This window comes from Labeo rohita, chromosome 7 (assembly GCF_022985175.1).
Source record: "Labeo rohita strain BAU-BD-2019 chromosome 7, IGBB_LRoh.1.0, whole genome shotgun sequence".
Taxonomy (NCBI): domain Eukaryota; kingdom Metazoa; phylum Chordata; class Actinopteri; order Cypriniformes; family Cyprinidae; genus Labeo; species Labeo rohita.
Window position 1 is genome coordinate 42,912,221 of NC_066875.1, and position 25,872 is coordinate 42,938,092.

Sequence of the window (25,872 nt, forward strand, 5' to 3'; positions counted from 1 at the left end):
TATAAAAAACTTTGCGGTCTACATAGTACATTTATATATATATTTATATATATATATATATATATATATATATTTATATATATATATTACTGTTTACTTATATATATATATATATATATATATTTATTAAACAAAAATACAAAAGATGCTAAACAAACCCTATAATTAATTTAGGGATAAACATGGACAGGAATACTTAATACATAATAATATATTTATAAAATATAAAAATATGTAATGTCACATTACACACTAAATTAAGTAAAAAAATATGTATTAATACACTGAAACATTGAAACTGTTTTTTCCAAGAGACTAAAATGAACTGTGACCGAAACTATCGTTCTGTCATTCATTTCCTTTTTAATTCCACAGAAGAAAGAAAGTCATACGGGTTTGGAACAACGTGAGTATGAGTTGTGTTTGTGTTTGTGTGTGGGTTGTTGTTGTTTTTTTTTTTAGTGAACTGTTCCTTTAATAACGCCCCGTTGCTCGCACCGCGCATGCGCGTAGTTTGCGGTTCTTGATTGGCTGGTGTGATCGTATGCGATCAATCGTTTGTTGGCTGCGGAAGCTCCTGTCATGTGATTCAGGGAAAGGCTACAATGTTTTTTCAAAGCTGTGGATGAAAGTCAATAAAAGGTGATTTATCTCACAAATCAGCACGGTAATATTTACTCATCTATCGCTCGAAATGAGCTCCTGATTTACGTTGTTGTGAAGCGTATTCAAACGGCAGTTTTGTAGAGGCAAATGTTGTGCTTTTGAGCATCTAAATAATCTTATATCCTCGTTTTCAATATATTCAAACGAGTATTTAAGAGAAACCGTTAATTTGATCTAACTGCAGAAGGTGTGTATGTACGTTCGCCTGTCGCATTTACGCACGAGATCATTTTGTACTCTAGTCACATGTTTTTCTGTTGTGAAACACATGAAGGCAGTATAAAATAAATGCCACTGTACCTTTTCTTTTCATCTAAATTGCAAGGATCGAGTTGGTCTTGTCAGTTATTCGGTGAAACAGACGTATTTAACCAGACATTTCATTTGCATTTCAGCAATGGAGGAGATAAGGGTATCTCCTGACTATAACTGGTTCAGAAGCACCGTACCTCTGAAAAGAGTAAGTATCTATCTATCTGTGTCTCTGTCTGTCTGTCTGTCTCTTTATCTACAAGTCAAGTCTCTTCTGCTCACCAAGCCTGCATTTATTTGATCCAAAGTACAGCAAAAACAGTAAAAATATTGAAATAGTTTTACTATTTAAAATAACTGTTTTCTATTTTAATATATTTTAAAATTAAATTTATTCCTGTGATTTCAGAGTAGAGTTTTTGCCATCATTACTCATCACATGATCCTTTAGAAATTATTCTAATGTTCTGATTTGCTGCTTAAAAACATTTATTGTGTTGAAAACAAGAAGTAGAATTTTTTTTAGTTTTTTTGATTAATAGAATGTTCAGAAGAACAGCATTTATCTGAAATAGAAATCAGATACTCAGGTGTTTTAAGTATTGATGATAATAATAATAATAATAATGTTTCTTGAGCAGCAAATCAGCATGTTAGAATGATTTCCAAAGAATCATGTGACACTAAAAAGATTTAGCTTTGATCACAGGAATAAATTACATTTTAAAATGTATTCAAACAGAAAGAAGTTATTTTAAAAAGTAAAAATATTTCACAATATTACTGCTTTTGCTGTATTTTCAATCAAAGGAATGCAGGCTTGGTGAGCAAAAGAGACTTCTTAAAAAAAGATTCAAAAAACTTTTGACTGGTAGTGTATAAATGTAAATTGTGGTAGAAACATAATTGTCATTGTTAACATCATGTAAAAAGTAGAGTTAAAAATAAAGGTGTTATATGATGCTTATGTAGCACATTTGTGAGATTTCTTGTCTTTCCATCTTCTTTAGATAATCGTTGATGATGATGACAGTAAAGTCTGGTCGTTGTACGATGCTGGGCCGAAAAACATCAGGTGCCCCATCATTTTTCTTCCGCCTGTGAGCGGTACAGCAGAAGTTTTCTTCCAGCAAGTGCTGGCCCTCTCTGGATGGGGCTACCGTGTCATCTCTGTATGTTTTCACACATCGTCTACAGATAGTCCTGTTAGAATAGTTATCTGTTAACAGTTGAATGCTTTATTCAATTGCTTTTCATTTCAAACAGCATGTGCTTTTCCTTCTCTTCTGACATTATTGCTTTTGGTTTATTTGATGTTTCTGTATCCAGCTGCAGTATCCAGTCTATTGGGATCTGCTGGAATTTTGTGATGGATTTAGAAAGCTTTTAGACCACTTACAACTGGACAAGGTACGGTGTATTGATTGTTGTATGTATGACGGATGAGAAGCGAGTTTCTTTCACAACCTGTTTTTCGCTCTCTGTGCAGGTGCATTTATTTGGGGCTTCTCTGGGTGGATTCCTAGCTCAGAAATTTGCTGAAGTCACACATAAATCTCCCAGAGTTCATTCTCTGATCCTGTGCAACTCATTTAGCGACACATCGATCTTCAATCAGACTTGGACTGCAAACAGGTAGAGACTTATACTGGATACTTTTGCAGTGGTAATGTCTCCATCATTGTGGATTTGTCTCAAGTATAATGTTTCTCTTCTAGTTTCTGGTTGATGCCTGCTTTCATGCTCAAAAAGATTGTGCTTGGTAACTTTGCCAAAGGACCTGTGGACCCAAAAATGGCAGATGCAATTGACTTTATGGTTGACAGAGTGAGTAATTCTACCTTATTGACTGTTTACAGTGTTAATGATATAATTAGTGTAATTAAGTGTGATTTTACAGCTTGACCCACCTGTAGTAAAATGCCACAGAAAAATGATTACAAATTAAAATGCACTAAGTCTCTTCTGCTCACCAAGCCTGCATTTATTTGATCCAAAGTACAGCATAAACAGCAAAATTTCAAAATATTTTTACTAATTAAAATAATTATTTTCTATTTGAATACATTTTAAAATAAAGTTTATTCATGTGATCAAAGCTAAAGTTTCAGCAGTATTCAGTGTCACATGATCCTTCAGAAATCATGATTTGCTTTTTTTTTTTTTTTTTTTTTTTTTTTTTGTAACATTAAGCAATCAATATACCATTCAAAAACTTGGAGTCAGTATATGTTTTTGGGAAAGAAATAGAAATAGAGAAATAGAGATATAGAAATTAATATTTTTATTTAGCAAGGATGCTTTAAATTGATCAAAAGTGATGATAAAGAGATTTATGATGTTACAAAAAATTTCTATTTCAGATAATTGTTTTTCTTCTGAACCTTTTATTCATCAAAGAAACCTGAACAAATTCTACTCGGCTGTTTTCAACATAATAATGATAATAAATGTTTTGTGAGCAGTAAATCAGCATATTAGAATGATTTCTGAAGGATCATGTGACACTGAAGACTGGAATAATGATTCAAATATTTCAGCTTTAAAATCACAGGAATAAATTACATTTTAAAATATATTCAAATACAAAACAGGTATTTTAAATAGTAAAAATATTTCAAAATTCTACTGTTTGTGCTGTACTTTGGATCAAATAAATGCAGGCTTGGTGAGCAGAAAAGACTTTAAAAAAACATTAAAAATCTTACTGTTCAAAAACTTTTGACTGGTAGTGTACATTCATTTAATATAAAACAAAACATTACGGATTCTATTAAATTTGTAGATATGCTAACTTTCATTGCACTGAAATAGTTAAAAGTAAAAACTGCACATAAATCAAACCACATTCAGTGCTTATTCTGGATTGATGTGGTTAGTAATAGATCTCATACTGACGCGCGAAGATAAATTTTTCTCACTCTTTTCTCATTAATCAACAAAGCGGGCTCTGTTTTTTTTTTTTTGGTGCTTCAGCTGGAAAGCCTGAACCAGAGTGAACTGGCCTCTCGACTCACGCTGAACTGCCAAAACTCCTACGTGGAACCTCACAAGATAAAGGATATTGCCGTTACCATAATGGATGTAGGTCTTCTCTACACACTACTGGTTGAATTTTTTTTTAAATTGTTTCTTAAATAAGTCTCTGATCACCAAGCCGGCATTTATTTGAGCAAAAATTTTGCAAAAACAGTTTTTTTTTGGAATATATATTAAAATGTCATTTATTCCTGTGGTGTAAAGCTGAATTTTCAGCATCATTGCTCTAGTCTTAAGTGTCACATGATCCTTTAGAAATCATTCTAATATGCTAATATGCAATTGTTAGTCATTTGTTAATTATTATTGGTACTCAGTTATTTTTTGATTGATACATAATATAATCAGTGCTGCTTTGTGAAAATCGTAGTATGTTTTTTCCAGGATTCTTTGATGAATATAAAGTGAAAAGCATTTATTTGAAATAGAAATATTTTTTAACATTATAAATGTCTTTACTGTTATCTTTAATGCACTCTTGCTGTTAAAAAAAAAAACAAACAAAAAAAAAACTTTCTTGTGTATCATTTCTACAAAAATATTAAGCAGCAAAAATTGTTTTCAACATTAATGAAATCTTGAGCAGCAAATTAACAGTAAGAAATAAGATATTAACGTTTAACACTTTAAAATGTTTTGCCTTTCTTTGTCACACAGGTTTTTGATCAGAGTGCCCTGTCACATGAGGCAAAAGAAGAAATGTATAAGCTGTACCCCAACGCTAGAAGAGCTCATCTCAAAACAGGTGGAAACTTCCCATATCTGTGCAGAAGTGCAGAAGTTAACCTGTACATACAAGTGAGTCCACAGTTTCAACCAAAAATTCTAATTCTGTGATTATTTACTCACCCTCACGTTGTTTCAACCCCTTATGACTGACTTTCTTTTGTGGAACATGATCATCCTGCACATCCTGCAATTATAGTAATCTGAAGATTTAAAACCCTTTTAAAAGTATTCAGACTTGTGTCCAAATCTTATATGATAACTTATCTAACACTGATATATGTGTGAGAAACAGAGTAATTTATGTTGTTATTTGCTTAGGTCAGTTTTTGAACAAATTGCTTGATCTAATTAAGAAAACTGGTCTGAATGATTCATTCTCGAATTCACAAACTCACGACTCAATGATCTGATTGCACAAGTTAAAGGAGAAGTCCACTCCAGAACAGAAATTTACAGATAATGTACTCACCCCCTTGTCGTCCAGATGTTCATGTCTTTCTTCAGTCGTAAAGAAATTGTTTTTTGAGGAAAACATTTCAGGATTTTTCTCCATATAATGGACTGATATGGTGCCCCGAGTTTGAACTTCCAAAATGCAGTTAAAATGCGGCTTCAAACGATCCCAAGTGCGGTTGTAAACGATCCCAGCCGAGGAAGAAGGGTCTTATCTAGTGAAACAATCAGTTATTTTCAAAAATAAAATTACAATTTATATACTTTTTTTTTTTAATCCTCAAATGCTCATCTTGTCTTGGTCTCCCTGAACTGTGTATTATGACTCAAGACAATTAGGGTGTTGAAAAACTCCCATCGTATTTTCTCCCTCAACTTCAAAAATCATTTAAAAATCATCCAACATCACTACAGAAGTACCGACCCAGGCTTTGCAAAGTGAACATGCAAAGAAGATCAAACACCCTTAACAAAAAAGGTAAAACAGCGATATAGGACGATTTTGAAGTTGAGGGAGAACATGAGATGGGAGTTTTTTGACATACCCTAACTGTCATGAACCGGAACAAAAACAGAGTTCAGGCAAAGACAAGACGAGCGTTTGACATTAAAAAGTATATAAATTGTATTATTTTAAAATAAATAATAACTGATTGTTTCGCTAGAAAAGACCCCTCTTCCTCGGCTTGGATTGTTTGAAGCTTGATATTTTCAGTAAAAAGTGTAATAGGTAATTTGTTGTGATTTCAGGTGTTTAATTTCTAATGTTACTCTGGTTTTACTTATCTGTAGATACACCTGCGTCAGTTTCATGGCACACGGTATGCCGCTATCAATCCAGAGATGGTCAGCGCAGAGGAGCTGGAAGTGCAGAGGACAAATCTGAGCAACAACAGCGAGAGTGATGACGAATCGTAGAGAGACCAACAGGCTTTAACATCCTTTGAATGCTTACTAGATGAATAGGGACGTTAATTGAACCCGTTTCAGCTAAACAGCATTCAGAGGTCACACTTCGGTATTCTGTTTTTCTATGACCTTAAACTCAGTTAAATGTGAATGGACTTTAAAGAGCCTATTTTTACTTTATGGAAAATAAACAATATTTTGATAAGTATTACGACTGTAAATAAGTGGTTAGTTTTCATAGGATGCCATATTTTGACCCGGTTGCCTTACACAATATAAAATGCATGTCTTTGTTAAATTTAGCACTTTTTACTCCTTGAACTTAATTTTCTGCCTTTTGTACGTTGGTGTAATTTTTTTTTTTTTTTGTTATGTATTTGGTTTGTTTGTATGAATGTTGTCAATGTCATTATGTCTGTTGTTTGTTGGGAGTCATGCACTGATATAAAATGAAACTTCAACATCAGATTGTACAAATCTCTTCCCTTTTCCAAATGACCTATCAGCAGTCCTTAATTTGGAAACATCATTATTTGCTTAAATAAAGCTGTGTAACCGCAAAAGACAGGTATTGATCATTATTATAGATTGTCAACTGTTCTAATCACGACAATGTAAATACATGTTTTGCATTTGCTAAAAGTATTATCATACAATTGCAACACTGCTATGGCTATACAATAAGTCTGAAGATAGCAATCATTCAGTACCATGGTATTATGTTCTGGTACCATCATGATTTACTCACCCTCAGGCCATCCAAGATGAGGATTGTTTGATGAGTTTGTTTCATCATCAGAACAGATTTGGAGAAATTTAGAAGAACATCACTTGTTCACCGATGGATCCTCTGCAGTGAATGGGTGCCGTCAGAATGAGAGTCCAAACAGCTGATAAAAACATTACGATAATCCTCAAGCAATCCAAATTACTCCAGTCCATCATTTAACATCTTGTGAAGCGAAAAGCTGAGTTTGTAATAAACAAATCCATCAAGACGTTTTAACTTTAAACCATCGCTTCTAAATCGGGAAAAAAATATGGACCAAGCACTTATTATAAGTGAAAAAAATCTAAAACAATTAACAAATATTATTGCACTATTGCATTATTTCTTGGGAGTAAGCCTTGTGGCAACAAAATACAGGAACACAGAACTTCCTGTGGTAATATTTGTTTATTGACACAGTTTGTGTTGCTTGGACACCGTTTGCAAAATCATGTCAAAAGAAAACAGCTGCCTGTTGCTCAGAGACAGCTGGTGATGGTTGTTTTGCTTTCGTCACACTTTCACTTCATTTATAAAACTGACAACAGTGATGCGCTTCACTGGCATTTGGGTTTGTGTACATAATAACCTTTGGTTTGGTTACTAACCGATAACCACTGGTATCAGCAAATTTGTGTGTTATGTCGTTGCAGAAATATTTTCATATGTCAATATTAACTTTTAACTTAGCACTGAATTAATAATAATCCACTTAAGCCATTACAACAAAAATATCTAGATAGGAGTTTTTAATACAATCTACAATTAAATTAAATTAAATTAACAGCCTGTTAGTTGGCTAACAACAACTCTTGTCATGCTGCATACTGTGCAGGGCTCCCACACCTTGGTTATCTTCAAATCCAAGGACCTTTCAAGGACTTTCCAGGTCCAATACCCTCAAATTCAAGGACTTAATGTGGGGACCCATTTTAAGTCAGAGCAAGGTTACATTACGTTTCCTTGTAGGACACATTGTTACATTTTTCATGTGTCAAACACAACTTTGCAAAAAAGCTTTTTTCTTTTTGGCATATGACAGAGATCTGATATTCTATTTGTCGCATTTCTGTTTTGCATAAAACTGAAGAAAACTGCGTAGGGCTTTAATACAAAAACGCACACAATGAATGGCAACTGTAGAAAGCAAAAGCCAAATCCTGGACATTTTGGGAGATTTAGAAAACCTCGACGGACGCATTTTTTAGGTCCAAAAAAAGAACATGTCCGGGGAAAAGAGGACTTATGGTCACCCTAACTACAGAAAAATCAAGCAAGCTAATATGCATAGGGCATGACGTGTTGGCAAAATAACACGTTAGCGGACTGGACAGAGTAATATGGAATTCTTTTTCCCAAAAATTTGTTGCACAAAATAAATTCAAACACTTTTAAGGACCTGTATCTTATGTATGTTTATTTTCAAAAACTTTCCAGGGCCTTGAAATAGTTTTTTAGATTCACAAACTTTCAAGGATTTCAAGGAACCCTGACTGTGACTCTAACAATACTTTAAAACAAGTACACTTACAAATCAAACAAGTACAGTTTTAGTTACAGTCTATGCATTTTTCAGGCACCTTGAACATCACAAACAACATTTACATTTATCTCTTGCTTGGGCAGGCTGAATATATATCAGAATGTTTGCATTAGGACTGGGTTGACAAATTTCAGAATTCGATTTTGATTCTCAAGTGATTCGATTCGAGTCATTTGGATATGTATCAGGTACATGTCAAATTTTTCTTAAGGAAAAAACTCAACTAATGCTGTAAACTATAAAGGGATAAAGAAGATATGCTTAGTGAATACTTGATACAATTTAGCTACAATTCATTTTTTTGAAATTTAAACGGTGGCTGTTGTAAAAACTTGTTTTCATTAAGAATTTATTTAAATATTACGATGACATTTTAATTCCACATTTTAAAAAATCTAAGATTCAAGACATTAAAGTTGAAATATTTCAACAATAAAGTCAAAATTATGAGAATATAGTCAAAATATTTTGAGAGTAAAGTCAAAATTACGAGAATGAATTTGTAGCAATTACGAGATTAAAGTTATAATATTTTGAGAGTATATTCTAGCCTATTGCGCATGCAAATGGCCTGGATTGGGAGAAACAGGAGATATTCCAGCTTTCAAAATCTGTCAGTTTTATAGCAAAATACAAACAATATATCTACTACAATAATGTGTTTTTCATGCCCTTTAATGTGGTATAACAGATCGCTGTATTCGGCTCAGTTTAAGCGGCACATGAATCATTCATCTTTCCGATCACAATGAGACATTCGCTTTATTAAATTAGGCTATACTGTTGGTTTGTTTTTTATCATTCCTTCCAATGTTCCTTTGTGTTTATATTGTGCTATAAAATTGAAATAAAGAGGAAAAACACATTTACAATTTGTATTTCGTGACAAAACTGACAGAATTTGAAAGCTGAGATGTGTGATATTAAAAGCAACAAAGCACAAAGTTATTGTGTTTACTGGGTTGCTGGCGCGCTACAAATGAATAGAAGACGTTAAATATTACGTCCAATCATTTACTGTATTATACCATGAATAAAACAGCTTGTGAATAGTCACTTATATACCTCAGAAATGTTAACTTATGTTAACATTTGTTTTATATTAAAAGTACCAAAAGCACAAAGCTTATTGCTATTATTGGGTGGCTGGCACACTACAAATAGGCCTAAGGCAGTCGAAGATTTAATATTATTCCCAACATAACACATCGTATGATTTCTGCTAATAATCCCACATATATCCAAGTAAATTCCAGTGGCCTGGCAACATCTCCCGGTGCTCCCAATCTGGACCATTTGCATGTGCAGGCTGAACTCTCAAAATATTATAACTTTAATTGCTACGATTTAACTCTCGAAACATTTCGACTTCATTCTCGAAACATTTCGACTTTAATCTCAACATTTTATTTATCTATTTTTTAAATTTTTAAACATGGCACGCCGTTGTAAAATATTGAAGAACAGGTTAAGTAAAAATATTATGAATCCGCAACAGTACATATATTCATCAATCTCTAAAGCTTATTTTTCTAGCTAACAAGCTGTGGATAGATGTCTTTCTGCATCTGAAACACTGAATTACATGAGACATGATACATTTTGAACATACTTTCTGATTAGGATGTTTATTTTGTGCAATAACTAGTAGTAAGGGCGGGGAAAATATGTTTGGTTCATGTGCACTCCGCTAAAGCGGTCTTGCTTCATATTGTTTGAATTTCATATTAAAATGAACATTTTTAAAGCTGAGACTTTGTTTTAAATCAAAAGTAACAAAGGACAAAGCTTGTTGGGATTTATTACAAATAACATTTAGTGAAGTTTTGTGTACTCATCAAATAAAAACAGCATAGACTATGAGTGATTCTCGGGGGAATTACTATTGGTTCCTCAGAGATCCAACCCAGTCCTAATCTGCATAAAATACTGCAGTGGTTTATCTTAATTTTATTGCACATTTTCTATTTTGTCCCACGTTTATAAAAACATTTGCACATACCAAAGTTCGGACCTTTCAGTCTGGTGAATCTCATAATGAACAGGATGATCAGTTGGGAGAGACTTCAACATTACTGCACATCACACATTTAAACACACATAAAACGTGTTACCCAGTATCCTGGGTAATGCAGCTGCATTAGTATTATATATGTTTTTAGTCTTAAAAATAACAATTCATTACAGTAGTAAAACTGCATCTACAAATAAATTAAAAACAGAAAGACATGCATAACTAAAAATGAAACTGAAATTCAGCATGACCAAAAATGTTATTGCTTGGGGAGTTTTGACTGAAGAAAAAAGAAAATCTACCTGTTCTCCTAAAAAAGTGCTTTGTCATATTTTCTCAATATGAACAGTTCCACAGAAATGCATCGTTTTAATCCAAAGGCATGTTTGCTTTAAATATTTGCTCTTGGTGTGAACAGGTTAAAAGTTTTCTTCTCACATCAATGAGATTGTATTTTTGGGAGTATTTGTGTTTCATCAGTGCTCTGTATTTGAAGAGCATCCAATCTCATGGCTGGTACATGCTCAGTCCAAATCTCATATTACATCGTAGAGCATTTTTTAGCAGAAGACGGATCCGCATTTGCCTGCTGTCGCATGCTTTCTGTTTGAAGGAAAAGAAAGTTGTAAAAGGTAAAGCAAGGTTGTAGACAGTGAAACTTAAAAATATATACTCAAGTCAGAGAGTTTCTCACTGATTGCATTTGTCTATGCATGATCTTGGTAAAAATGCCATGCAAAACTTTAGTAGGTCACACACAGGAAAAGACAGTCAGTTCTCGGCCAAAATAATAACCCAACTAGAATTTTAAATTGGAATTTGCATGCATTTGCATTGCAAGCTCTTCATTTTGCTGCCTTTGAGTCTGAAGTGCACATATGATGCATAAAACATCAGGGTCAATGGGCATCACAACAGGTTTAGGAACAGACCTTATTCATGTATGAACTGTAATGCTGAATTCACCTGCCAGATCGATCCGTGAGATTCCGATCAGACCTTCGTACAAGCCCTTGATGGGGTTTTCTCCAGCAGTGATCACTCCGTGCAGCCAGATGAGCAGCATCCTGTGCCCGTGCTCCTTGTAGCTCTTTGTACCTTTAAAGTTCAGAACCTCTCATCACTATGACAGATATCACACTGAAAACACTTGGGCTGCCCTGCGATCTTAGAACAATGCACAACTTTTGGGAAAATGGTGCAAATTAAAGGTTAGTGTAACTGTCTTCAGTTTAGTTAGGTGAATACAACGGCTATTAAGTGTCTTGTTTTCTGATTCAGAATTCTAATTACTGTGGTTACTGGCTCATGTAATAAACCTAATTTGCTTAGTGTAATAAAAACAGCACGTCTTCAGAAAACTTAAATTAAATGTCTATTTCCAGACCTCATATATTAAAGATGTTTTGTATTTTTGTGCAAATTTCCAAATTAGGATTTTTGGTAATTTTAGGAAATCATTTGTAGCTCCATTAAGAAAAGTTAATAACTTATAATAAAATAATCTACCCATTTGTATTTCCCCATTTATAATCATTATATTTTAATGGGATACATAGAAGTTTGCTTTAATTTAAACCATATTCTAACTATAAAATCATAGTGTTTAAAAGTTTAGAGTCATTAAGATTTTTGTTCCATTTCTTTCACAGAAATGCAGTATTCTTCCTAATATTTCTGATCTGTTTATCTATCTATCTATCTATCCCTATACATTCATGCTAGTAACATGGTATCATTAACTGCGTCCCAAATGACGCACTATACACTATGCACTTATACACACTATGTACTTATGCACTATGCACTCAGCCATGTAGTGTATGAATTATACGAGGTTGTTTTGTCATTCATAAATGGAGTCTGATAGCCCCTCCCCCTTTGCTACTTAATTAAAGCTGTGACAGTTTAGTGCATGAAGGGTTCAACATTCCGCATTTGTTTTTTTTTTCAGTTATTTAAGTGCATCATCATCCCATTATTTTTGTAATGTTTAGTGTAAACACAGTACTCACACTATTTATACTACAAACCGTTTTAGAATAGTGTATAAGTACACGATTTGGGATGCACCTAATGTGCTCAGTCATGCTAAAACATGCTAGCAGAGTGCTAAATCATATTAAATCATGCTAGGAATAAGCTAAATAATGTCAAAACATGCTAGCAATATGTTAAATCATCCTAACAACATGTTAAAACATAGTAACAACATGTTAAAGGAGAAGTCCACTTCCAGAACAACAATTTACAAATAATTTACTCACCCCCTTGTCATCCAAGATGTTCATGTCTTTCTGTCTTCAGTCGTGAAGAAATTATGGTTTCTGAGAAAAACATTTCAGATTTTTCTCCATATAATGGACTTTATTGGTGCCCAGATTTTGAACTTCCAAAATGTAGTTTAAATGCAGCTTCAAAGGGCTCTAAACGATTCCAGCCGAGGAAGAAGGGTCTTATCTAGCGTAACCATCTGTCATTTTTTTCGGAAAATAAAAATTTGTATACTTTTTAAGCACAAAAGCTGGTGTAGCACAGGCTCTGGGATGCGTGTTCACGACGCATCCTAACCTGCACTTTGGAAGTTCAAATTCGGGGCACCAATGAAGTCCATTATATGAAGAAAAATCCTGAAATGTTTTCTTAAAAAAACATAATTTCTTTACGACTGGAGAGTAAATTATTTGTAAATTGTTGTTCTGGAAGTGGACTTCTCCTTTAATCGTGCTAGAAATATACTAGCAACATGTTAATCACTTTAAAAAGAAGATGCTAACAACATGCTAATCAAGCTAGAAACACACTAACAACATGTTAATCATTATATCAACATGCTAGAAAGATGTTAACCACGATAGAAACATTAACCAGTCAAGAAACATACTAACAACATTCTAAACTGTTGAAAACATGATATCAACATGCTAATATTACTAAAAACATGCTAGCAACATGTTAACATCATGTTAATCATGCTAGCAACATGCAAACTCTATCTATCCCTACAACTAGCTTAAGGCATGCTATCAATGTATAAATTCATGCTAGTAACAAGCTAATCATGGTATCAATGTGCTCAGTCATGTTAAAACATGCTAGCAGAGTGCTAAATCATATTAAATCATGCTAGCAATAAGCTAATTCATGTTAAAACATGCTAGCAATGTGCTAAATCATGCTAACAACATGTTAATCATGCTACAAATATGCTAGCAACATGTTAATCACTTTTGAAAAAAGATGCTAACAACATGCTAATCGTGCTAGAAACGCACTAATAACATGCTAATCGTGATATCAACATTATAGAAACGTTAACCATACAAAAAACATGCTACTCTGTTGCTAAAAGCATGCTAACAATATGTTAATCGCATTAGAAACATGATTATAAACAGTTTACTAACATGACAGTTATGCCAGGAACATGTTGGAAACATGTTAATGATGCTAACAATATTAAACATGCTAGTAACATGCTAATGACGTTAGAAGCACAATAACAACATGCTATCAACATTGCTAATCACACTTAAACATGCTGACAACATGCTAATTATGCTAGATATATGCTAACAACATGCTAATCATGCTAACAACATGTTAGCAACATGCCAATCCTGTTAAAAACATGTTAGCAACATGCTAATCATGCTAGAAACATGCTAGCAACATGTTGACGTCATGTTAATCATTCTAGCAACATGTTAGCAACATTTATCTATTTCTATCTATCTATCTAACTTCACATCTGTTTCAAAGTTCTTTTGTTTTTACAACTACAGATTTTTTAGGCTAGGCTTTCTCAAGCCAACCTAGTTTGTCTTGACAAACTTTATCTAGTTTAAAATTTATTCTTGTGATGCAAAGCTGAATTTTCAGCATCAGTCTTCAGTGTCACATGATCCTTCAAAAATTATTCTAATATGCTGATTTGCTGCTCAAGAAATTTTTTTAAAGATGCACTCAGCAGTTTACATTAAATGATGTACCTGTCCATTGGTGCTCTATGGCTCGAATATGTGCGTCTGAGAACTTCCAGTGCCGAGCCAGTGTTTTCCACTCGTCTGGTTTGAAATACTTGGTGGCAAGTTTCCATAGGACGGACCGGATATGCTGTGTCTCCTGTCGATGATCCTGTTTAAAAGTAAGACTTGTTCCCACAAGAGAATCTGAGTCACTCGTCACATTTTCCTAAGCAAATGAAATAGCACACCATCGTTAATTATTCTGACAGCTAAAATCTGACTCAAATAATTTAAGTCTAATGTACACTAAACATACCTTCTCCCATTTGTAAAATCTGTCAGCTTTGATAATCATGTCAACGACATTCACATGGTTGCCTCTTGCGGCAACATCCAGTGATGTCTTTCCCTGCTGTAACATTGAAGTAATCATCTTTTGTTTAGTTGTTTGATCACAAGTGTATTACAATCTTAAAATATATCATCCACACCCAGTTATGACATCAGTAATTTGCACCTTGTCAAGCAGATTAAGGTTGACTCCAGATATCAGGATCATCTCAGCGATGTTCTGCCGTCCATGTTCTGCTGCTATGTGCAATGCAGTTTGAAGCCGCTGTAAGAAACAATTGTTGATAAATGAATGCAGAAACCATTTCCTTAAATCACTGAAATCATGACTGCATTTACATGTGAAACACTCACATTGTCAAAGATGTCCAGGTCACATCCTGCATCGATAAGATCCTTTACTATTCCTATGGAGTTGTTAAGCACTGCCAGGTGTAGAGCTGAAGTATGTTGCTAGAAAAGAAATATGTCCATAAATGCTGCGTTTTTGTAAAGTTTGCCATGTTTTAGCTTCTGATTCACAAATAATGTAAATTTGCAAACATGCCCACCTCATCCACATTATAATCCTATTAAATTAATTATTTTATCAGTATATATTTCTGTTGTCTGGACATGGGCTTTTTTGAATGTGCTCTGGATGTGTGCATGCATGTGTATTTCCTAACATTCTCTCCTGCTCTACAGTAAACATTATACTTTTTGATAGCAATCAATATTATGCATTTAGTACTCACTGTGTCTACTGAATCCAGATTGATCCCTGCCTGTACCAGCAGTTTGACCTCACTTTCTGAGCCATGCTGGGCCACCAGATGAAGAGCTGTCCTGTTACTCTATAAAAAGAAACACATTACCATGTGCTTTAACTTGATGCACTAAACAAATTTGAAAATCTCACTGATTATAAAGACAGCTGAATATGAATATAAAACAATGTACTCACATTAGTAAGCTCATTGACATTGCAGCCAGCCTCCAGCAACAGTCTGATACACTCATAATGCCCTCCTTCAGCTGCCAAATGTAAAGCCGTCATGCCATCCTAATAAATGTTCACAATGTAAAGCAAATAAACAACACCATAACCAAAAAAATGTGCAAATGCAGACAAAAATGAGGTCTAATTACAATGTTTTTTTCATCAATGCTCTCCCCGATCTCTATGATCTTCTGTAGGACGTCGCTGTGGCCTTGCTTCGCTGCCAAATGCAGTGCAGTGTTTTCCTCCTGCAGTTCATAAACACCATATTATTGCTGCATCAGTGTTCATTATTACTTTATCGTTTGTCAATGCCAGTATTTTTCCATTCTTTGCATGTTTTTGTTTTGGTTAGTTTAACAAACCAAAGTAGGGGACATAAGGTATTCACTGTCCTCTACTTTGGCACTTTGAATCCAAATAGTAGAGAAAATCTAATTAGCACACACTGAGGGGCGTCTGTGCACCCGTGACTTGTGCTGTCCCTTACCTTATCCTTGAGGTCACGAGCACAGCCCATACCAATGAGAAACTCCACCACCTCCAGGTGTCCATGCTCTGCGGCCAAATGAAACGCTGTCTTACCTGACTGACACACCAGATGGAGACAAGTTAGAAAGGACATAATGTAATACACTCTTAAAGGACACCTGTTTACAAAATGGACCACAAAACCAGTCTCAAGTTGCACGGGTATATTTGTAGCAATAAGCAAAAATGCATTGTATGGGTCAAAATGATTGATTTTTCTTTTATGGCAAAAATCATTAGGATATGAAGTAAAGATCATGTTCCATGAAGATCTTTTGTAAATTTCCTACCGTGAATACATCAAAACTTAATTTTTGATTAGTAATATGCACTGCTAAAAACTTAATTTGGACAACTTTAAAGGCGATTTTAATATTTTGATTTTTTTGGACCCTCAGCTTTCAAATTTTCAAACAGTTTGTATCTTGACCAAATATTGTCCTATCCTAACAAACCATGCATCAATGGAAAGCTTATTCATTCAGCTTTTAATTTCGAAAAACTGACCCTTATGACTGGTTTTGTGGTTCAGGGTCACATATAACTCTCAGGTGTTCCCAGAATGTGTCTGTGGAGTTTCATTTATTATATATTACTTTGAAAATGCCTATTCTGAGTGGAAGCAGACACACACTGGTTTCGTGCATGTCTCTTTAAATGCAAATGAGCCGCAGCTCCCCGCCCCCTTTTGCAGAATAGAGCTGTGCATTTACAGTTCATACCTCAGATACTCTGTAAAAAAGCAAAATCTGACGCGTTCGTTTTTTCACATGCTTGCAGATAAAGTCTTACTAAAACAAAGTTACTTGTCCTTTTTCACGTTTTCTGGGTTGTTAGATTCACCAGAGACACAATTATAGCACTTAAACACTGAAAAAGTCAGGATTTCATGATATGTCACCTTTATAATGCCTTTTGTGTAATGGAAAGGTTCAATGGATGTTAAAGGGTATTCATAAAACCATAAACCTTTATTTTTGAGTGTAGTTTCCATTAAGGTTTTACAGCTTTACTGTCAATGTCTTGACAAAAAGCACTATAAAACTACTCCAGACCAGAATATTGATTGTGTGTTATTGGTATTATTGATCTACTTTGCAGAACATCTAATGGGGCATAAATCTCATCCTAAGCTCATGTGTAATGTGAAATAGTACAGGATAGTACTTCATAATACATGTGCCACAATCATATTGACTGTGCATGATTCATTTATTTTCTACACCTCTGAATTAAGTTTTTATAACCAAGGTTGTGGAAGCAGACAAAAATAATAGCAAATCAATCCAAACAAACAAAAGATCCAATAAACTTCTCATGGATAAAATTTTGCCATGTCCTACTCTATACAAATTACATTAGAATTCTATGGAGCTTTTTTGTCCTTTTTATGCTTGACAGCTTCACAAGTCAACAAACTTTTTCCTTAAGACAATTCCTTCCTCAAAGTCATTCCTTGAAAATGTTTAACTGGTATTTGCGTGAACACTGTGCAATCATCACAGCTGTTATCAGTCTCTTAGATGAAAAACACCTGTCCTCTGCTTTCTACTTCTACTTTCTACTTTGAATCAATGCATAAAACTGAGCTTCAAAAGACTTACATCATTTATGAAATCTTTTGCTAATCTTTGTTTTCAAGCATCTGCAAATACAGTATGTAGGTGATGTAATCAAAACAGAACAAACTAACTTTTTTGACAAATGATGTCAAACTGATCTTATACATTTGTACTGGTCAAACACACTTTCAGAATTTTCTCTAGCACAAAAGCACCTTGAAATGTTACAATACATCGGAAAACAACACCCATTCTGTCCCATAACTTTGTCTGTGCTCTATTTTTTAGCAGGGAACTGAGGATACAAGTCTGTGTAATAAAAGACACTGTACTTTAAGATCACACAGAATGAGCACATGAGCTTCTCACCTTGTCAGCTTTATTAAGCTGCACGTTTTCCAGATCTTCCATGATATAGTCCAAAATACTGATGTGACCCTTCTGGGCAGCACAGTGCAAAAGATTCAAGCCATTCTGAAAGTATAAAAAAGACAATTCAATCAGTGAGATGCACTGAAATGAAAGCCTGAATGTAGGTCAGTGCACACACTCATCTCATTTGTATTGGTTAGTAGACTTTAAAGGCCTTAAATGGCTTCAGAACACTATCCATCAAGAGCATAGTCAACCGTGAGAGAGCAGAGCACATCACGTGAGATGGTTCCACTGCCTTCTTATAGCATATCTGAAATTGACCAGGATTTTGCCAATAGAAACTTACTTTGTTTTCACAGGTGAGCTTCGCCCCAGTTGAGACAAGGATCTTTAGGATTGAGAGGTGACCAAACCATGCCGCTAAGAGCAGAGCATTCATACCAAACTGGAAAACAAAAATGTATACAACATTCTGGTAAAATGTATTGCTTGCTTAAATGTATTGCTGTGAGTCACTTAAAAGTGTCCACCAAATGCATAAATGTAAAAATTTTAATAACAGAGCTTAATTGACTTTTTTTAACCAAAAGCATATGGAATGACATAATGAGATATGCTATATACTCAAAATAATCCATTTTTAACAATTAGAATATTTTTTAATATTATTTTAGTTTTATTTTAAATTAGTTACGCCCACATTACTGCTTTAAATTGTATTTTTCAAATGAAAGTAACTCTACAGGATTGTTTACATAAACTGCAAAAACAAAAATGTGATTCAAAAATGTTGACCATTTAGAGCATCTAAAAAGATAAGCAGTTTTACTTAAACATTAACATTAATTTTAATCTTAAATTTAGTTTTGACATTTTAATTATCCATTGCATTTCATGCCCACTCTGTTACTGTGAAAATTTTGTGCACCTAATTTATTTATTTATTTTGCCAAATGCATGTGGAATGACACAAAAACTATTTGACATCCTATAATTTATCTAAAAATATTTTTCTTTTAAAAAACATTTTTCAGAATTTTGTAATTCTCTGTATAATTTTATCAAATAATTAAAATATTATGCATTCAGCTCTTAGTATATGAAAAAAAAGTATATTCTATAAAAAAAAAAAAATCACACACTTGCACTTCTACGTCTATATAAATTTTAACCTAAAATAATCCAAAATGTAATCATGATGATTCTTATTAAAAAAAAAAAAATCCCCATGCAAATATTAGTCAACTACTCAATTATCTAAAAAAAGTTTTGCCTTGCATTTCAGGGCTGCTCTTTGTTTCTATAATCATTGTTCGTCTAACAAACTCATAGCCTCCAGTAATTTACAGGGCACATGGTGAATAGCAGCCCATTAAAGATTTATCCAGTGGAGCAGTATTTCACTTATTTATGCTTATACAGCAAGTAAACAAGGATTTTATAAACAAAATGCATTTGACACGTACGCTGTCCATATCATCCACCTCCATGTCGTGGTCTAGCAGCAGACGCACTGCCTGCTCACTGCCGGCTCCAGCTGCCCAGTGCAAGGCCTTACGGTCCATCTGTAAAACCAAAATCACGTGCAAAAATGAAACATCCACACTGACTTAGGAGCCATTGTCTTCGCCATGGTTTTAAGTGATAAATACTGTTGTCTGGGGTAAAATAAGGGTCATATCCTGTGCTTTTGTGTTTTCAACACTGTGGTGCATAACTGGGAAAAAACAAAAACAAAACATTCCAGTCGGAGAAATTGGCATGGTGGATGGCAACATAACTTCCTCTGACACAGCTTCCTGTACATTCTGCATGCTTCGCTCAGCTTTCTTCAACGTGCAGTCATGTTCAGAAGTGTACATCGTGGTTTATTTTGTTATTTATTGCATCTTATTGTGACCAAATCTGGTCAAGGAGCCAAATTTAAACTGTTCCAATGGCATTTATAAACATCTTTACTAAAAAGACTGCTTTAGATGGTCTAGTATAATTCACATAATCAATTCCGTGCATGTAGATTTGCATTGTTCAAATGTTTCTGCATTGGCTATATCTCACCTTATTTTTGACTTTGATGTCCACACCTCTTCTGATGAGCTCCTGCATTTTCTCTGTGTCGTTCCTCTTCGCAGCATCATGAAACTCCTTCTCTGAGCGAAGCACTGGAGTGAAATAAGAGTGGAATGTGACAGAGGTCAGTTGAGGTCAAAAGTTTACATACACCTTGCAGAATCTGCAAAATGTTAATTATTTGACCAAAATAACAGGGATTTAGTACTGACCTAAATACTAGTCCACAAGAGAAAATAATAGTTTAATTTATAAAAGAGACCCAGTTCAAAAGTTTACATACACTTGATCCTTAAAACTGTGTTGTTACCTCAATGATCCATAGCTGTGTTTTTTTTATTAGTGATTTGTTTGCTCTGAACAGTTAACCTGCCCACTGTTCTTCAGAAAAATCCTTCAGATCCCACAAATTCTTTGGTTTTTCAGCATTTTTGTACATTTGAACCCTTTCCAACAATGACTGTGTGATTTTGAGATCCGTCTTTTCACACTGAGGACAACTGAGGGACACACATGCAACTGTTACAGAAGCTTCAAATTCTCACTGATGCTTCAGAAGGAAAAACGATGCATTAAGAGACAAATTTGAATTTGAAGATCTGGGTCAATTTAACTAATTTTGTCTTCTGGGAAACATGCATCTTCCGTAACAAAAAAACATACACAGCTGTGGGGTGTAACAACACAGGATTAAGAATCAAGCGTATGTAAACTTTTGAATGGGATCATTATTTCTTATAAATTCAACTATTATTTTCTTTTGTGAAAGAAGGAAAAACGATGCATTAAGAGCCGGGGGGTAAAAACTTCTGAACAGAATGAAGATGTCTACATTTTTCTTATTTTGCCTAAATATCATAACAATATAAATAGACAAAATAAGTGAAATTTACTCTGAACTTCAAATTTAATGCTCATAATTACTTCTGAACATATACAGTTGAAGTCAAAAGTTTACATACAGAATATGCAAAATGTTCATTATTTTACCAAAATAAATACAAAATGCATGTTATTATTCATTTAGTACTGACCTGAATAAGATATTTGTAATAAAAGACGTTTACATATCGGTCACCATAACATGCTTTTTGTATGATCCCTCTTATTTTGGTAAAATAAATAACATTTTCCAGATTCTGCAAGGTGTATGTAAACTTCATATGGTGTATACAGATACAAACATTAGCAGGATGCATGACTGTCCACATCAACAATATTTTAGTTTCTTATTCTTGATTATATTCTATTCTTACATATTTTATACATAGTTTTATACATACATACAAAATATAATAAACATATATACGTTTTTAAAAATATAGTTACACAATATTTATAATAAATAATAATATCAGAAAACATTCGGTTGAGCTGGGTGTAACTTAACTGACAGATCAACCCAGCCCTACTTAATAAGGCTCTTTATTGTTGTATTGTTTTACTATAACTATTCAGTACCCACAGTTAGTTTTATAAGCCATATAATACAATATTTTAGCCACTGAATATATGTTTCTCACTTGCCCTAGTTAGTGTCCGTACCGCACTACAACAACACTGTCTATATTTTTTCTTTTCAGTGTTTTAACACTCACATATATCGTCTTCAGACACCAGTCCGTCTTCCATTGTCATTAATCGACGGTGTGTTATGTCTCCGATGGGCTCATCTTCTGATGTGTCTATATTTTCATCTTTTAATGTGATGTTCGGCTGTTTCTGTGTGATTCCCACACATCCGAGCTCAAGCCTGCCGCTTTGGGAAATGACGAATCCTGCTGAAGCGAAGGAAGCTTTGGCTAATGAATATTAATTAGCTTACGCCATGCGCTTAAGTCACATCCAATGGCGGCTTGAGACTCATGAATAATAAACAGGGTGTGTCGACGTAGCCTGGTGACATTCTAATGCCGAAAGACTAGTTATGTATAGTTAAATATATTCGAGTTTATCGCCATCCGGGTAAATAATGTGACAGACAGCAGATGTCATTTTTATGTCATCATATACAGTGAAAGTTAAACATCTGCATCCTTAAGTGAACATACAAGAACAAATAGTAACCTACTTAAACATGATAATTAAAAAATGTATGTATATGATTTAGTGTAAACAAAAAAGATATTATAGATATGCAGATATTATTGGTTTTTATTCGATGACATGCATGATACAGCACACTACATGCAATAATATATATATATATATATATATACATATATAGAATATTATATCCCACATAAGGCTATACGCCTTCCGGGTATTTTTAATTCATTTATAAGGTCTCATCTTTATTTTATGCTCGTCACCAAATAATTAAATTCATTATTTGTTGTCATCAGGCTTTTTTCATTTTTCATGGATTCATTTTCTTATCGGATTTTTTCTTTGTTGTGAAACAATAGGCAGTTGAGCTTGTTTGTCTGTCTGTTGACTTCAGGTAAACTAACATGAATGCTGGACAAATGTTGACCTGTTTGAACAAAGAACGCTGTGACATTATTATAAGAAACCTCCACTAGGGAGAGCTGCAGACTCACAGACTGTGACACGTTTCTAGCAAGCTTCACTTCCAAAATTCATTTCAGCCCAATTTCGTATTTCATGCACAGCTGTTGGGGGCTAATAGGCCATTTAAAGATTGTGAGCCACAAACAGAGTTAATTTGTGCTTGCATAGATGCATAAAACTGTTAAGCAATAGCAATGCATGCTGGATAGTGAAGCAATCCAATATGCTTGTCAGAAGAAACCACTGTGGACAAGGCCAAGTGGGAATGCAATTATCATGTTTTTGTTCAACAATTCAAGGAGAAAGTCTTAACAGAATAGTTCACCCCTAGGCTGAAAATGTTCAAAGATTTGGAGAAATTTAGCATTACATCACTTGCTCACCAATGAATCCATTGCAGTGAATGGGTGCCTTCAGAATGCGAGTCCAAACAGCTGATAAAAACATCACAATAATCCACACTGCTCTAGTCCATCAATTAACATCTTGTGAAGTGAAAAGTTGCGTGTGTGAAATTTATCAAGACATTTTTAACTTAAAGAAATGGCCTTTTTAAAATTATTTTCCTTAGTTTTTATCGAACTAAAATAGGCCTTCTATCTGTTCCAATAAGGAAACAAACTCATCTACATCTTAGGTGGCCTAAAGGTGAAAACATTTTCATCAGATTTTCATTTTGCAAACTACAAAAGTATGACTTGATCAACAGGTTTTGAAAATGTGCAAATAAAAGATCCAGCTCTGCATAACAGAACAGATCATTTAAGAGCAACATTGTTTATACTAAACAAACTTTCAAAAATGAAATGAAATTGACATTTTAGACAGTAATAAGATGTGACTGTTGTCACAAGTCATTACAAGCATCTTTAGCTTTTTAGGTTTTCATTTTCATTTTTAATCTTACTATGTGCAACAAAACCATAACTCTTGACAGTCTGACGAAATAGTCTCATGTTAAATCACACTAAATTTAAACAGGGCTGCCAACTCTCACACATTAAGCATGAGGTGCATGTAGTTGACACTGTTTTCACACTTTTGTGCTAAATGTCCATTTTCTCACACTGGGCCACTGATGTGACATCTGTCTGTATGAGTTCTTCCGTACATACACTTGAAGTCAAAAGTGCAAAAAATGCAAAATGTTAATTATTTTACCAAAATAAGAGGGATCATACAAAATGCATGTTATTTTTTATTTAGTACTGACCTGAATAAGATGTTTTACATAAAAGACGTTTATGTTTCACAAGAGAAAATAATAGTTTGAATTTATAAAAATTACTGTTCAAAAGTTTACATACGCTTGATTCTTAATACTAAGTTGTTACATGAATGATCCACAGATATGTTTTTTTGTTTGCTTGTTTTTTTTTTCAGCATTTTTGTGCATTTGAACCTGAACCCTTTCCAACAATGACTGTATGATCATATGCAACTATTACAGAACATTCAAACGCTCACTGATGCTCTATAAGGAATTACGAGCATTGAATTTGAAGATCAGGGTAAATTTAACTTATTTTGTCTTCTGGGAAACATGTAAGTATCTTCTGTAGCTTCTGAAGGGCAGTACTAAATGAAAAAAAAATATGATATTTAGGCAAAATAGGAAAAATGTACACATCTTCATTCTGTTCAAAAGTTTTCACACCCCGCCTCTTAATGCTTTGTTTTTTCCTGCTGAAGCATAAGTGAGCATTTGAACCTTCTGTAATAGTTGCATATGAGTCCCTCAGTTCCCAATGTGAAAAGATGGATCTCAAAATCATTCAGTCATTGTTGGAAAGGGTTCAAATACACAGAAATGCTAAAAAACCAAAGAATTTGTTGGACCTGAAGGGCTTTTTTAAATAACAGTGGGCAGTTTAACTGTTCAGGACAAGGGACTCATGAACAACTATCACTAAACAATAAAACACAGATGTGGATCATTTAGGTAACAACACAGTATTAAGAATCAAGTGTATGTAAACTTTTGAATTAGGTCATTTTTCAATTAAGTCATAATTCAATCATTATTTTTTCTTGTGGACTATATGAGAAATATCTTATTCAGGTCAGTACTAAATAAAAAAATAACATGCATTTTGTATAATTCCTCTTATTTTGGTAAAATAATGAACATTTTGCATGTTCTGTATGTAAACGTTCGACTTCAACTGTGTATGTTCATATACACTGCTCAAAAACTTAAAAGAACACTTAATCATCACAGTGTAACACCAAGTTATTTAAACCTTAGGGATATCATTCTGTGTGGTTATGAAGCATAGTTGATTGTGAATCAGTTTCACCTGCTTTGGTGCAAATGAAAGTGACTTAACTCTGCACTTAGGCTAATACTTCTAGTTTATTCATCGCATTAGAAATTAAAGGTCAAGATGACCACTTTGCATTGTGGGACATAATATTCTGTGCAGTGTGCTTGTGCATATACTGGAAAATATTCTAGACACACCCATACTGAAAATTGGCATAATGTGCATAGTATCCCCGTTTAAATACAACAGAGACCATTACAGAATTTGTAATGTTTTTACTTAATGGAAATTCTGGAAACTGTAATGGTGCCTGTTGATCTCTATTGGTTGATCGCCTTTTATGGTAGACTGTTAAAACTGCTAAATCCTAATGGAATATGTCCACTTGAACACACTACAGAAAGTCATTTTTAACAGTTTTAATGGTTAAATGTTGATGGTTTGTAATGGTATTTGTAGTGGAAACCATTAGTTTCTGTGATGGTTTCTATAGTTTTTTCATCAGGGATATGTACTGCATACAATATAAATATTACGAAAGGTATGTACGATAGTATGCAGTTCCAAATATAGCGTCAGTATGTGGACTTTGCAGTATGCCAACGTCACTAGGGAAACAAAACAGACTTGCTCTTAAAAACAATTCCCATCATGCCAGCAGAGGGAGATGGGTGAAACAGCCTTCGCCTGTTATCTACACAGTATTCTGATACCACATAAGGTAAGAACAAATACAGATCACTTATTTTGCAATGGGGAAGTAAAATATTTACAGTGAATGTGCTGGACTTCCGCTCCATAAGACACTCTGTCGAATAACTAATGTTAGAACAATGTGCAGTAAACAGTAAAACTATTTGCACTACAAACTAGTCTAT

At 34.0% G+C, this 25,872-nt stretch overlaps 2 protein-coding genes across 5 annotated transcripts; one reads left to right on the forward strand and one right to left on the reverse strand.

The window, feature by feature from the left end:
- The first annotated feature begins 512 nt into the window (after positions 1 to 512).
- Positions 513 to 6,611, forward strand: spg21 (SPG21 abhydrolase domain containing, maspardin). 4 transcript variants are annotated; one of them, XM_051116014.1, is made up of 9 exons: positions 513 to 642; positions 1,062 to 1,126; positions 1,929 to 2,090; positions 2,248 to 2,328; positions 2,408 to 2,553; positions 2,637 to 2,745; positions 3,895 to 4,002; positions 4,615 to 4,755; positions 5,932 to 6,611. In XM_051116014.1, the coding sequence occupies exons 2-9, from the start codon at positions 1,064 to 1,066 to the stop codon at positions 6,055 to 6,057; spliced, it is 936 nt and encodes a 311-aa protein (XP_050971971.1). In that variant the 5' UTR covers positions 513 to 642; positions 1,062 to 1,063; the 3' UTR covers positions 6,058 to 6,611. The 4 variants fall into 4 exon arrangements, with proteins under 4 accessions (XP_050971971.1, XP_050971974.1, XP_050971972.1 ...); XM_051116015.1 differs by having other exon boundaries at positions 577 to 667; XM_051116016.1 differs by lacking the exon at positions 513 to 642 and adding an exon at positions 682 to 853.
- A 1,595-nt stretch (positions 6,612 to 8,206) lies between these two features.
- ankdd1a (ankyrin repeat and death domain containing 1A) lies at positions 8,207 to 21,977 on the reverse strand. Its single transcript, XM_051115990.1, has 15 exons — positions 21,812 to 21,977; positions 20,202 to 20,305; positions 19,610 to 19,708; positions 18,490 to 18,588; positions 18,138 to 18,242; positions 16,166 to 16,264; positions 15,825 to 15,923; positions 15,640 to 15,738; positions 15,431 to 15,529; positions 15,048 to 15,146; positions 14,860 to 14,958; positions 14,659 to 14,754; positions 14,367 to 14,568; positions 11,341 to 11,472; positions 8,207 to 10,977 (listed from the first exon to the last, which is right to left on the reverse strand). Exons 1-15 carry the CDS (start codon positions 21,849 to 21,851, stop codon positions 10,916 to 10,918), a joined length of 1,533 nt encoding a protein of 510 aa, XP_050971947.1. The 5' UTR covers positions 21,852 to 21,977; the 3' UTR covers positions 8,207 to 10,915.
- Between the last annotated feature and the right edge of the window lie 3,895 nt (positions 21,978 to 25,872).

What these genes read in the sequence shown, in the direction of transcription:
- spg21 (XM_051116014.1), top strand. Translation starts at nt 1,064, where the DNA reads ATGGAGGAGATAAGGGTATCTCCTGACTATAACTGGTTCAGAAGCACC. An exon ending in GGGGCTACCGTGTCATCTCT is followed by an intron (nt 2,091 to 2,247) that starts GTATGTTTTCAC and finishes TTCTGTATCCAG; the next exon opens with CTGCAGTATCCAGTCTATTG. An exon ending in TTGCCGTTACCATAATGGAT is followed by an intron (nt 4,003 to 4,614) that starts GTAGGTCTTCTC and finishes TTTGTCACACAG; the next exon opens with GTTTTTGATCAGAGTGCCCT.
- ankdd1a (XM_051115990.1), bottom strand. Translation starts at nt 21,851, where the DNA reads ATGACAATGGAAGACGGACTGGTGTCTGAAGACGATATAT. An exon ending in ACATCAAAGTCAAAAATAAG is followed by an intron (nt 19,709 to 20,201) that starts GTGAGATATAGC and finishes TTGGTTTTACAG; the next exon opens with ATGGACCGTAAGGCCTTGCA. An exon ending in ATCTGGATTCAGTAGACACA is followed by an intron (nt 15,147 to 15,430) that starts GTGAGTACTAAA and finishes TTTCTTTTCTAG; the next exon opens with CAACATACTTCAGCTCTACA.